The 15,058-nt window shown below is 38.3% G+C and overlaps 1 protein-coding gene across 5 annotated transcripts in view; it reads left to right on the top strand.

Annotated features, from left to right (window-relative positions):
* Positions 1-14,161, top strand: part of rdx (BTB/POZ and MATH domain-containing protein rdx) — a 69,930-nt gene extending 55,769 nt beyond the window's left edge. For all 5 annotated transcript variants that reach the window (XM_034973766.2, XM_034973765.2, XM_034973764.2 and 2 more), the window contains 4 exons: positions 3,966-4,207; positions 7,093-7,271; positions 8,620-8,762; positions 9,284-14,161. In XM_034973766.2, coding sequence (XP_034829657.1) covers positions 3,966-4,207; positions 7,093-7,271; positions 8,620-8,762; positions 9,284-9,437 — 718 coding nt within the window. In that variant the 3' untranslated portion in view covers positions 9,438-14,161. The remainder of the gene's footprint in view (positions 1-3,965; positions 4,208-7,092; positions 7,272-8,619; positions 8,763-9,283) is intronic.
* Positions 14,162-15,058: the final 897 nt, after the last annotated feature.

Here is a 15,058-nt window from a genome sequence, read left to right as displayed (position 1 = left end):
TTTCATGTAGAAAAAATTATACAAGTAGTGAACACAATGGAATCGACACTCGATGGGGCCAAGCTAAACCCCTAAAGTACGTTGTTCCGGTAAGCGCAGTGTGGAACGCCCCAAGCCCGCTGGACCTACGATCAAATCGATAAAGACGGTAGCCGGAAACGGCAAAATGCAGGCAGGAAGAATATAGCTTTTAAGTGGTGTTTTTTAGAAAATGAACAAGTCATGATGTTAACAAAATGTCACGATATATTTTAAAAAAGCGATGAAGGCCTACTAATAGATAAATGGTTAAGACGTCGGCCTTCTATGAACCTCCTGTCTTCTTCTTCTTCTTCAAGTGCCATCTCCTACCGGAGGTTGGCAATCATTAAGGCTAACTGGATCTTGCTTATTGCTGCCCTAAACAGTGATCTTGTACTCATGTTAAACCACTGGCGAAGGTTCTTGAGCCAGGATATTCGTCTACGGCCAGGTCTGCGTCTGCCTTCTATCTTTGCAGTAGATCATGTTTTGGGTTGCGCATAACATGGCCCAGATATTCGAGCTTTCTCCTTGTAACTTTCCGAATTATGTGCGTTTTAAGTTATTAAATATCGCTTGCTTTAACGGTGAAAACCATCCTGAGGAAACCTGCATATCTGAAAGTTATTCATAATGTTCTCAAAGCTGTGTGAAGTCTGCCAACCCTTCTCATTCTGACAGGAGACCAGTGTTCAGTAGTGAGTCTGTGATCTGTTGACCATGATGACGCGTATGATGTGTACAAGCATTACACGCTAATGTGACTTAAATATTGACATTCAACACCAGCTGACCCACCCGGGGCGGCAATAGATTGACCAACAGTTCTTATGTTTATTAAAGTTTCAATTTCAAGGCAAGAAAATGTTGTATTATGATCCATTTTACAAATCGACTCAGTTAAGAATGTTTTTTAATTATAATAATTATTGTGAGATAAGCTTGCGCTTGACGACAATCATGCCTATTAAACAGCAATGATTGGAGCGTGCTAGTCTAGAAGATGCCTATTCACCAATACATTGTGATGCATAAAATCGTTTCCATTTTGAACTTTTTGAGATTGTTTGTTTACAATTAAAATTTTATATATAAATGGACTATACCTACTGATATAAATTCCAAGAAGTATTTATTTTAATTTGATGCCGCTTGCGTAAAGTTTATATCTGCGAAGGGCAGAATTTATCGCTTGAATTTGCAACAAAGCTGGGATTGTATTATAAAACCAACGTTAGAACGTTCTCGGAATATTGACAGGGATCCTTTCTGCTAAGATACTGCGTTTAAACTAGCGGCACGCTATGATGGCCGGTTTGACGTTTGTCCGCTCATGAAGTTCCGTATTAATTGATAACGACTTTGAAGGAAATAATTGTATTACTTTATTGACGATAGTGATGTGCAGAGATTCATAAATTTTATCGAATGTAGTTTTAGGTTTAGGACTCAAAATTTATTTATTAAATTGATTTCTTAAATGTATACAAGTGTAGAAAAATCAGTTTGCACCATTTAAGGGGTGAATGTACTTGTGAATATGAACAATTTTCACTATGTGGACAAACCTCTGAAATCGCAAAAAAATATCAATAAATTTTTAAAAATGGAATCTAATACGATCGTCACATAGGATCGCTGGCTAGCACAACTACTACCTCCGGCAAACTCGCGTCAATGCTCAATGCAAAACAAAGCAGTTTCGAATTGACGTTGCTTCGAAAAGTATAAACTGTCAGTGCAATGCGATTGTGATATAGTTTTGACCTGGCTTTGGATTTCAAATATTGATACTGCATTACTGTTGACCCTTGCTCGTTAATTTGGACTCTGTTCAAGCCCTTTGTTGTGGATTTCGTCGATATGACCGAACGTACGCAGAGAACTGTTCTAAATAGTCAGACACGTGAGTTCCTAATACGCCTTCGTAACTATTTCGATCGTGAAGCTCAAAATGGAGGGCCAATTTTACCTATAACGTCAGTGGTTGAACGCGTAGCTGATGCGCTTAATATTGGACAACGAACTGTTAGACGGATAACTAAAAAAAAATATGGCGAGACTGGCACAGAAGAAAATAAACTTCACACACCAAAAAAGAGAAAACGAGCAAAACCAGTCGTAGGCATCGATAGCTTTGATGCCGATGCTATCCGAAGACATGTTTACGGCTACTATTTACAGAAGGAGTATCCAACAAGAAAAAAGTTGGTGCATTCACTGAAGGAAGCTGGATTATTCTTCGGTGGGGAAAGTTCTTTAACGAAGATTTTGAAGACCATTGGATTTCGATACAAAAAATGTAACAAACGCAAAATATTGATGGAAAGATTTGATATAGCGATGGCAAGGTATACTTTTTTACGGCAAGTGAAAGAAATCAAAAATTGGCAAAATGTTGTGTTCTTGGATGAAACATGGCTTAATGCTAACCATACTGTAGGCCGTTCTTGGAACGATGACACAGCAGCATCTACTTCCAAAGTTCCTGTAGGAAAAGGATCGCGACTTATAATTTGTCACGCCGGAACCATCAACGGGTTTGTCGAAGGTTCTCTCATGGCTTTTGCGTCAAAAACCACTGGAGACTATCATGAAGACATGAATGGAGAAAAGTTTACTGAATGGTTTACCTCAATGTTGTGTAGCCTCCCTGAACCATCTATTATAATTATGGACAACGCCCCATACCACTCGATGCAAATTGACAAGCCACCTGCCCAATCCCAAAAGAAAGCTGATATCGTCGCATGGCTTCGTAAAAATGGCGTAGATGCAAACATGAATATGTTAAAAGCGGAATTAGTACGTCTTTTAAAAGAAAACAAACCAACCAAGATCCGATACGTCATTGACGAAATAGCATTAGAACATGGGCACAGAGTTATACGGTTACCGCCTTACCATTGTGAGTATAATGCGATTGAGTTGGTGTGGGCTCAAATTAAGGGATATGCTGCAAGACACAATACAGAACCCCCATTTACCACAAAAAAAATGCTAAAATTATTAGAAGAAGCTTGTGAACATGTGACTAAAGGAGACTGGGAAAAGGTTGTGAATAGAACTGTTAAATTAATAAGGGAAGATTATGAAAGAGATGTGAAAATAGATAATATTATAGAAAACGAACATATAATTATTAATGTATGTGATGATAGCAGTGACGACAGTGAAAATAGTAGTATGGACGAATCTGATTAATTATGGCCTTTTGTGGCACCTTTTTCGGTATCTTTTGTATTCATATGTTTCTTGTGTGCATATAAAGTATGTATATTCATTTTCGTTCAAATATTCAGTTCGTTCAAATAAATTAAATAAACATATACATTTTTGTTTTATTAAACCTATTTAATCAGGTACAAAAACAAAACTTAATTGTTTTTTGTTCGAGAATAAATTGACATTCCACATCACTATTGTAATGTGTCAAACCGGCCATCATAGCGTGCCGCTAGTGTAGTGACAATCTTATCTTTATTTTTAAATTGATTTAAACATAATAAATTATGTTTTTTACGCCCATCCTTGCGCTTCTTTGAATTGGCAAACGTGCCTATATCAAAACTTCAGGTAATCGCGCAAATCATGGTAGGTAACGTAGTTCATGGTTTGGTTTTCTTTTCCGTAGAAGCTGTTTTTCGAACTGGCGCGGCGGTGTGTGGTAAAGTCATGACATGTCATAAAAGCTACAAATTGGTTTACATGAAATAAATAATTTTTATTTTGAATAATGCGTAAATTACATATTACTTAACAGGTGTAATAGTTCTTTCTAATACTTAATTATTATTATTATTATTAAGCCTTTATACTTAATAACTTAAGTACCTAATACTTAATATGTACCTATAATTGTTTATCGTCCCAAATAATTCCCAAAAAAAAATTAAACATGTTGAAAGAATTAAAAGTAAAACAATGTTTCCTATCAATTACAGAGACTTCCTATTGGACGAGGCGAACGGCCTCCTACCCGAAGACAAGCTGACCATATTTTGTGAAGTGTCAGTTGTGGCGGACAGCATAAACATTAGTGGACAAAGTAACGTGGTGCAGTTCAAAGTACCCGAGTGCCGGTTATCGGACGACCTGGGGGCGTTGTTCGACAACGAGAGGTTCTCGGACGTCACGCTAGCGGTCGGAGGCAGGGAGTTCCAGGCGCACAAAGCGATATTAGCAGGTAAATATTTAACTTCATTCAGTATTTTATACATTTTATTTATTGTACCTATCGTCTTATGAAAGAAGTAAAATGTACATGTAGTTTAGGTTAAAAGTATAATACTACAAGATGATGCCTGCAACTTTATCCGTGTGGGTTTGGCTTTTATTCTCCGGTATAAAAAGTAGCCTACGTCCATCTCCAGACTGTAAGCTATCTCTTTGTCTTTCGTCAAAATCGCTTAAACGGATGGGTCGTGAAAAGTTAGTAGACACAATTCAATTCAATTTCTTTATTTTGCAAAAATACATTTATTTACGTAAGGTCTTACAGAGTTACACAGTAGATATGTTTCTTCTAACAGAAGCCGTGCAAAGGTTAAAAATAACACTTGCTTTTTTAATATTAGTATGGATTAAAGACCTTTTCCTCAATTAGAGGAGATAAATTGAACTATCATGCCCGACAAAAGCTTAAACAGACACAAAGCAGACGCGATGACACAATAATATTGAATGAACGCCTACATACAGTCCTTTATTGCAAATTCTGGGAGCCGCGTAGACAAGCTTCCGTCGCGCGTTATGTGAATTGAACCCGTTAAGGGAAATTTACATTATGCGTGAGTGCAATTTTTAGACCTGGGCTCCCGACTTCGTTATATTATGTTGCAAATAATAACAAAAATATGTAGGTATCTCTTCATAGTTGAACCATTGAACAAAGCAACAAAGTCATACCTACGTTCTGGTTAACAGACTATTTACTATTCTATTTCTAATACGTTAAAATTATGGCGTTGTAACTGTCGAATGTGTCCTTACTGATAACGGACTGAACGCGTACATAAATACCTATAGTTCGCGACAGGTCGAGATGGCAATCGGGGTGGGGACGCCCCGCCACCCGCACAGCCCTCGCGCTAATCCGGTGCGGGATAGGGCGGGTGCTGTACGAGTGTGCGGGGCGACCTCCTACCTCATACCCCGACTGCCATTTCGACCTGTCGCGAACTATACATGGAATTTTGCATTAAATTAGTCAAGCTAGTTTATTAAGTTACTATTAATAATATTATGTTCCGATAAAATTGCCAAACCTAAATTAATAAATGACCCTAAAATATGTCATGGAAATTCTGTAATCACTTCGTTATTGGGTTATCGTTAAATTGTCCGTGTTTACGGTCATTTCATGATTCACTTTTTATAATGATTCCTTCAATGCGAGCACGTATTAATAACATTTGACCGCATGTCCTAGTATTCTGTGTACACTGGAGACTAGCCTTATTTCCGTTCCAGATAAATAATAATTATTACGAGTGTGAATGTATTGGCACCAGGCGTAATTTTACTATGGTCTGGATGTGTCACTAATTTTTTTAATTAATCATCGTGCATCGTATAGATCGTACACTCTGCTATCGCTGTATAAGTAGCCTAGTAGCGACCCGCCCCAACTTTGCACGGGTAGCTTATAACAATTTTCGGAGGGATCTCTAATTATTTGAAAATAAAATATAGCGGCTGTCACTCAGGAATAATGTAGCTCTCTACTGGTAAAGGAATTATCAAAATCGGTTCAGTATTTTCAGAGGTTACCTACCTCATGCCTACCTCTTTATAATATTAGTATAGATAGACAAATACAATAATATATTTAACTGCCTTTCAGTGTTCCATTCTCAAAGTCGTAAATAATCGGCCAAGTTTGACTCGCGTAACGAGGGTTCCGTACCTATTGGCCTAGACAATCCTCAGAAATGCCCAGAGCGTTTTGGTCCAAACTCCAAAGCTAAAACTTCAGCTTCTGCATAGCGAGTTTTCAGATCAATCTAGAAGTGCCTTGATTCCTAGCCCAAAGGCGAAACTCTAAAAAAATATCTGTGAATTGCCTATCCCAATCGCAATGTGCCGGCATTTCGGCTTTGGATTAACACATACACACAAATGGCAGTAGCTTGCTTACTTGCCAGTTGCCAGTGCGTCCGCACTTTGCACGCCCGGCCCGCAGCGCCTCACTCAGGCTTCCCTAGGCATCGGTATACTTTCTTACTGTCAACAGTGTTCTGAGTTCTAAGGACCTAAGCGACCAGAGACTGCATTTAGTCAAAACTGACCAGCCAAAACTATGCGTCAGATAGCTTTATTTGATCGTCGTGGTTAACTACTGTGCGTGTGATCCAATCCAAGCTGTCTTGTCACATAGGTAGATATCAAATCTGGTCCTCGGTTTTCTGAAGTTCAGAGCCTTAAATTTTTTTATGGGTGGGCAAACTTGATTTCACAATCGCAACTCTCGCAAATTTACGAAACTCCGGTGTCACGTTTCTTAATTTGGAATAAATATACTAGGGCTTCTGGTACAGTTGGCGTCAGGGAAAAGTCGTTGTTACGCAATTAAGAATGGTAATCACTCACGATAGTCTAATAGTTATTTATGCAACTGTTGTATAAAGAGGGGCATTAAAACACGAAACTCGGCTTCGCCTCGTGTGATAATAGTATGACTTGAGTGTTTTAATACCTAATTATCAACAGTTGCATACAAGACTTTATCTACACCCATAATATTACCCATACCCAGTTAGCTTATTGCCAACATTAAAACACCCAATATCTTAATAACCATTAAAGCATCCAAACGAGTGTTATAATGTTGTACTGAATTTCATAACACTCCTGTGAAAAAGAGACAGCGCTATACTGCTGGCATAAATCTGTCTCGTTATGCTCTCTCGTTGGATGCTTTAATGGTTATTAAGATATTGGGTGTTTTAATGTTGGCAATAAGCTAACTGTTTCAGAATCTTTTATAGAGGATTCATAATATTATGGGTGTAGATAAACACTTTTTAAAGGTCTTACAACTTCTGTTCATAAAAAATGATTTCATTTCAGCGCGAAGTCCAGTATTTGCCGCGATGTTCGAACATGAAATGGAGGAGAGGAAAAGAAATCGAGTGGACATCACGGACGTTGACCACGAAGTGTTAAGAGAAATGTTAAGATTCATTTACACAGATCGAGCGCCTAACCTAGACAAAATGGCGGACGATTTATTAGCAGCGGCAGATAAGGTACTTATTTAATTATTATTTTTTAGAAAAAAATTTCAAGGTCGAATCACCGACATACTGATTTTATTTATTTTTATTTTTCATGTAACAAAATTGTAGTTACAAAGTAATAATAAATTAAGTTACATTGGAAATGATTTCATTAGCTTTTAAAATTTATTCCTTAACGCAACCATCAAGGTTCATTTTTAATGGAAGTGTCAAGTACAGTAGCCGATAAGAAATGTACAACGACCTTTAGAATGAGATTTCGGCTTTGTAGAGCGTTGTCTCTGTCATTCATACCTATGTGACGTTTTATCGGTCTCAACGACACAGACAACGATCTAAAACCGTTATCTCTGTCTAAAGGTCGATGTACAATATTTTCTGTATGTTTTCTGTATTAGTAGGTTAAGTTTTCAGTTCTGTAATGTCTGCCGGAACTTCGGCAATCCCCACTGACTGGCTTTTTAAAAAAAAAGACTAACTAACCTGCCTCGACCTTGCTTAGGTGGTATTTTTGAAAAAAAATCTTAGCAGAGGTCTTTTAATTGTAGATTCTCTCTATAACGGATAGAGTGAACCTACAATTAAAAATTTCTAGACCTAGCGCTTCTTTATGAAACACTAGAAATCCGTCGGTCTGTCAGCGGACTGTGTCTCGTGAACCGTAATAGGTAGAGAGTCGAAATTTTCACAGAATGTGTATTTTTATTGCCGATATAACAACAAATAATAAAAATTTTAAAATGGCCGCCATGAAAATTCAATTCGCCAAAATTCCTACAATCCACGTCCTGTTAATATTAGGTTTGCTTACCATTTTAAATTACCGATTTAACAAAAAAAAGTACGTCAAATCGGGTCAAATGTTTATGACGTCACGTCTGTGTATTACATACAAGGTCCCTTACTAAGCGAGCATTTTGACGTTTGATAATAAGTCACTGATTTGACTACAAGGTAGTCATCATCCCTATTGTACGGAACCCTTCGTGTGCGAGTCCAAATCGCAATTGACTGATTTTTTTTACTTCGTTTACATTGCTTGCGATATCTTTGCATTACTTGTTTGTGATTCAGATCTATTTTTAACTGAACATGTTGCACAATAATTATTTTACCTTGACTTTGAAACGATATTGGATGCTCTTTAACTAGCTATTACCCGCGGATTCGCTCGCGTGGCTCGAGAGAAGAATAGTAGAGGTTAATAATAGAGGTAGTCTTATTTCTACTCTTTTTTTACTACCTACCTAAATGTACTAATATTTGACGCCTGCCAGTGATGTCGAATCCTCGACGTTCTCTGTCGTGAATTGTGATATAAGCCAGAGCGTCCAAAACAGTGTTGTTTTTGTTTCAGTATGCGCTGGACAGGCTGAAGGTGATGTGCGAGGAGGCGCTGTGCACCAGCCTGTCGGTGGAGACTGCGGCCGACACGCTGATCCTGGCCGACCTGCACTCCGCCGACCAGCTCAAGGCGCAGACCATCGACTTTATCAACACGTACGTTCTTTTTGATACGATCTTATTGACGCGCTTTCTGGTCTGTCTGTTTGTTTGTCGTCTGTTTGACACAAATTTCTACTACCAGTGGTTTTTTATTGTTTTACCATAAAACGATTGTAAGATGCCTTCTTGTGCATTTATAAAGTGTACCAGAATAGCAGCAGTTATATCAACAAAGCTAAAGAAGTTTCATTTCATGCGTAACTGGTAGTCAAAATATTTTTTAAATACATAATATATCAAAAATGAAATATGGTGAAATATAATGAAATATGGCAGTCAAAAGATTAGATATTGTTTGACCTCGTATCCCGCATTCTCGTTTAGTCTTCCCCATTATTGTCGATTTTATTAGTCTCGTTAGACAGTGGTAGTTTATGGTTATGTCCAGTTTATGTTTTTGAACATGTAATATTGTAGATTTATTTTTTCTAAATTAACGGACAAATAACCCTAACTTATTTGTTTTATGTTCTCTATTTTATGCCTCTTATTAATACGGCGTTATCTTACTGTAGGAGTCATGCAACGGACGTAATGGACACAGCGGGCTGGAAGAATATGATCTCGTCGCATCCGCATCTCATCGCCGAGGCCTTCCGCGCGCTCGCCACGCAGCAGCAGCAGATCCCGCCCATCGGCCCGCCGCGCAAGCGTGTCAAGCAGGCCTAAGCCTGCCCGCGGGTCGCTCCGGCCCCCCGAATACACCAAATCTTCGAGGCCTTTTGCGCGCTCAGCAAATCCCGCTCATCCGCACGCGTCAAGCAGGACTACCCCAGTCATCCGGCCTCTTAAATCCCCCGTGTACATCTTATCATCGAGGTCTTCCGCGCGCTTGCCATGGAGCAGCAGCAGATCAGCCCCATCGGCCCGCTGGGCAAGGCCTAAACCTGCCCGTGGGTCTCTCCAACCAGAGCACCAAATCTTCGAGGCCTTGTGCGCTCAGCTGATCCCGCCCATCGGCCCGCGTCAAGCCGGTTTAAGCCTGCCGCCGGGTCTCTTCAATCCCCCGGGTACACCTAATCATCGAGACCTTCCACGCACTCACGCAACATATCTCATCCATCGGATTGCGATTGCCTGCCGCCGGTTCGCTCCAAGGCACGCCGAGAAATGTATGTGCGTGGTCAGATTGCGTTTGAAGAGCTTGTGGTTCCGGTGTCTCGTCGTCATCTCTCTGCTTCGGCGAGCATAATAGAGCTGAAACACAAGTGCCTGTTATAGCGCGCTGTGTTGAGTGTAGCACCTTCCGTTACTTTTTTGTGCTTACGGACCTTAATAGCTATTCAATTGAAATCATAAAACTAATAATTATTCTGCCCCTGCTGGTACGGACGTAGATAATACCAAAGACACACATATCTGACAATGCAAGCAGTAATCGATCAAGCTGCTTCAACCGCGACCTGTAAAAATCCTTGAAAATAACTTGATAAATACATTAACACAAGCGTCCAGGCTAATTTCTCCGCTATGAAACGGCTGTTTGCATAAATATCAAACAAAATAAAGTCGAAATAATTATTGCAAAATTAAAGGTGGACCTTCGAGTCTGGGTGTCTGTGGCGTCAGTGGCGCTGCGTCAAAATGTCAGATTTAGTTGTACTGTATAGTTGGTTGCATTTTTTTTTTCGCATTAATTGGCGCACACACATCACACCTCACTTCCCTTACCATCCAGTATGACCCACATTTATATCTCAACGAGTAGAAGAAACTGAATTAAGCGCAAGCCACACAGCGAGCTGAAACAACTTAGCTCACGTACCATCACCTGTATCTTTTCATACTTCAGTCCACCACAAACTATGTTGCCCTTCCGCCCTGTCTCCCTTCACATAGTGTCTGTCTGACATAGTATAGTCAGATATCATTACATAATATCGCGAGCTTCAAACCATGGGGGGTACGAACAAAAATGCGAATGGCAGCCTTATAATTTTGGGTAAACAATTTTTAAGAAATGAATGAAATCATTTTTGACATATGATTATAATTTTTGACATATGATTGTTATAATAATAAAGTTATTTGTAATGCGTAAAAAATGACTTCTCATGCGCCATTTTAACTTTATGTATCAAATTTCATGTCAAAAATACGATTTTAGTCCTTATTGTAAAGGTGAACCGTACTTTTGACATGTCAGTTGACCCATAGAGTTAAAATGTCACGTGAGAAGTCATTTTGTTTGGACTATAGTTGTTTTTAATCTCATGAAAAGTAAAGATGCAATACAGTCCTATAGAGGGGTGATGAGACAGCCTATCAATTCATATATTTTATTTTGTCGGTTAGCTGCTATAAGCTGAGTTACTTTAGTCCGCTGTATGGATTGCGCTTTAAACATAGACCCTGAAAACAATACAACGGAATTGCCAGACAAAACTACTTAGAAAGAATTGATCTTTAAATCATTTATTAAAATATGCGTTAGTCGTTAAATAAATGTTTCGATGTTTGAAATTACCAGATAAAAGTCAGTAGAAAATGTGTATATTTTATAAACATAAACATCCCTATCAGTGTATTAATAATGTGAAATAGTTGTGTGCAATAAATAATAACACTGCGAGGCCAGTGGCCATCCGACTAACTCTCTCTCTCTCTCTCTCTCTCTCACACACACACACACACACACACACACACACACACACAACAGACACAAAACTTGTATGCTGTATGAAACACATACATTGATGTTTGTTCACAGTTTCATTAAACTACTGACAATTTTCAAACCAGTACTCTGCGGAAAACGATAACATTACTTTAGACCTAATTTAATATAATTTACTTTTGAGGAGAGAGAGGCAGTTGGAGAAGTAGAGCACCATTAATATGAAAATATATTACCTATGAAAATATATTATAAATACATGACATATTGACCGGCAAATAATTTGAGCAAAAAGCGACGTAGTGGGAGGAAATTGGAGCATCGATGAAAATAAGAGGCGACTGATGAACCAATCGCGTGGTCCCGCTCGGTGGAAATCCTCTCATGCCCGCTTTTGTCCGGCAACGAGACCGCATTTGTTCAAGTTGTTGTCCGCTAGCTGTACCAATCGTTAAGATCTACACATTACGAAAAGTGAAAAGTAAAAAGTGTGAGCAGATTGAGCAAAGTAAATGGACTGGACAATATTGAAACTATTGAACCATTACGCCCCTTTCACACGGCAGTCCAGTTTTTTGCAGGATCCCGTTTGATGGCTACATTCGCCATCAAACGGGACCCTGCTAGCGTTCACACGAGCATCCCGCATGCGGGTTCCTGCAAAAAAACCGATCCGGTCGAATTGAGCCATTCGGTTTTGTCACTAGAAACTGGATCCGTAGTCCAGTAAAAAGCGGGATCCCGTTTAATCACACATATATTTCAACAGTAGTCTTCACACGGCTTCCTGCGTGTGGTTTTTTGCTGGACACTGTTTTTTGCAGGATAGTGGAGTGGTGGCAGCCCCCGCCCCGCGCCCGCCACGATGCAACAGGATGCAACCGTGTTCACACGGCAGTCCAGTTTTGCGGGACCGGCTTTTTACTGGATCCTGCAAATCTGTACTGTCATGTGAACACAGCGTCCAGTTTAGCAGGATACAGTAAAAAGCCGGTCCTGCAAAACTGGACTGCCGTGTGAAAGGAGTGTTAGAGTTCTAAAAGTGGTTCGAATTTCGAATGTGCCGACTAATATGATATTAGCGCTAAAACATTAGTATTAATAAAGGTTCTCCGTCAGCCAACGTGCACTGATGTCGGTGTAGGTGTGGACTGGAATAGAATAAGGAGTGGCCGGTGAACGTGTTACGTTTAGTTGTGAATCCGCGGATTCGTCACTTCGTTTACTATTATTGATCTCAAGACGATATTCGATCCTAACATTTTTTTCTCTTGCGGTCTATACTGTGCCGCTTTGAAATGATTACTTTTAATGTGTATGTTATTATAAGTATACTGGACGCTTTTTGCGCGTTTACGTAGTTTTTGAAGTAGGCTCTGCTATATTTTATGTATGTCGTTTCTGTGAACATTCTCTTATTGTTATGTTTTATGTAAATTATTGCAATGTATATTCAATATAAACCTCATAAATCATAATGTTTAAAGTGATGTATTTAATGTCATAAAATATTCAAACGTATCGTGTACATTATTGGCTAATACTTCGATTTTTTTTTAAAGAAACGAATGGGTAAAATGTAGTAAATTATAATGGAATTCGATTCGATAAAAAGTGAATTGCTTTCAGAAATTTCTTGGTAGACGTTTAAAGTAGCACTTGATCTACTCGAAGTAGTGGTAATTGAATGCAATAAATGTTTATAAAGTTTTGTACAAGTTGATGGGACTAGAGTCCACTATGAAGGTGAGCGTCTCGAACTCTGTGCTTCTGTACAAAGCTCTGTGACATTAATTTAGATGTTTTAGGTAACTCGAGTGATTGTCATAGAATATTGAACTTGTTGGTGTTGTATATAGCGCTATGATCCCACCATTACAATATATCTAAGTACTAAATTTTAAGTTTTAAGTATCACTGTGACACCATTAATGTTTATTTGTTATTTACACATAGGTAATATTCCGATAGCATATTGTGATTTTTGAAGCGAAGCTTTTTACAGACATTTGGGCTCTGCCAGCGGGCAGTACCTAAATGAGAATATACATCGCCGGTAGCGTTAACTCTACCGAGAGATAAACTAGATCTAGATCTTATTTTACCTGGCTAATTCGTATTAACGACCGACTCCAGTCCAGTCCAGTTCAGTCAAAATGACTCACCGCAAAATGCGTTGAAGCTTCGCTTCTGTCGGACGTCCTCCGGCGCCTGAATTTTTGATTTCCATTAAAGTGTGTATATATTTAAAAATTCTAATGGTTTTAATTTTGATTGAGAAATGTGTTTTAGTTATTTAAAAAGAATATTAGTGAATGATATAGTCATTATCTTGCTTCTTTTTCTTGTATTTTGTGTCTTTCAAGTCAATCACTCTTCATTTTTTATGCTCGCTTTATAAAATGGAAAGATCAAAAGATAATATTAATATTTATGTTGTTTTTATTTAAAATCATTCAATAATATGTTTATTAGGTATTACTTATTATTTTGATGAAAATCTGTTCTCTAATTCTTAAGTTCCTTAATAATGAATGTACCAATTTCAATGCATATATAATTTCAATTCATTATACCTAATATTATAAATATGTAGTTATGTACTGTGGCCAATAAAATAACAATATTTATAATACCGTTTTATACCCACACCCCATTTACATGCTGGCAGCTGTTGTCGCGTAATATGATAGTTACAAAGCAATTGTCAGAAATATTAACTGTGATTTTCGAAATTGTCAATAAGTTGAGCAAATAAATGAAATGATGTAATGTATGCTTATTTTATTATTAAATAGCTTATGCTCGCGACTTTCCGTGAACTACACAAAATTCAAACCCCTATTTTACCCCCTAGGAGTTAAATTTTCAAAAATCATTTTTAGAGCCCGTTTTATCGTAGTGACAACTCGTTGGCGGGTGGAGCCTACCTGAGCATGTCACCCATAGAGATAATAGATATTATATTCATCCAAGGTGTCACCTTTTTCATATGCTTTTCATGCTTGAGATACAAGATTTTTAGTCAAAAACCAATATGACGTAAAGTGAAAATTTAAAATCGACGTTACTCTTAATAATTACGCCTATTTTTGCTAAAAGAATATTTTTTTACACAAACTAAAGACATTTGAAATGCTTATAGCGAGACCAATCATCATTAATCTATGGCTTAATAGTATAGAATTCTAGTTCCTTATATTGGTACTTAGTTCATTTAAAACTAGCTGATGCCCGCGACTTCATCCGCGTGGATTTAGGTTTTTAAAAATCCCATGGGAACTCTTTGATTTTCCGGAATAAGAGACGAGTAGCCTATTGGTCACTCCCAAAGAATTTGCAAGTACTACCACTCCCCAGTCTCCAGGTCTTTAACTATATCCATGCAAAATAATCACGTCGATCCGTTGCACCCAAATGTACTCTGTGGTTGCACCCCTCGCGACTCTCCAAGTCTCTAAGTAAAGGCAAAACAAACCTTGGCAAAATTCATAATACAATGCAAAATTGACATTGTCATGCTCTGTGATGATTGTCACTGTCACTTGTCACGCGATAGGCTCAAAAAGACTAGAACCCAGAGCCATAAAACCTGTTAAGAGAATTAAAAAAAAACTTGTCAGTTGTTTGTTGTCTTTTATTTCTGGTCGGTGTTTGTTGTCACCGGTGGTTG

This window comes from Maniola hyperantus, chromosome 12, assembly GCF_902806685.2.
Source record: "Maniola hyperantus chromosome 12, iAphHyp1.2, whole genome shotgun sequence".
NCBI classification, from domain to species: domain Eukaryota; kingdom Metazoa; phylum Arthropoda; class Insecta; order Lepidoptera; family Nymphalidae; genus Maniola; species Maniola hyperantus.
The sequence above is the reverse complement of the archived record's forward strand: the minus strand, read 5'-3'. Positions and strand labels throughout refer to the sequence as shown.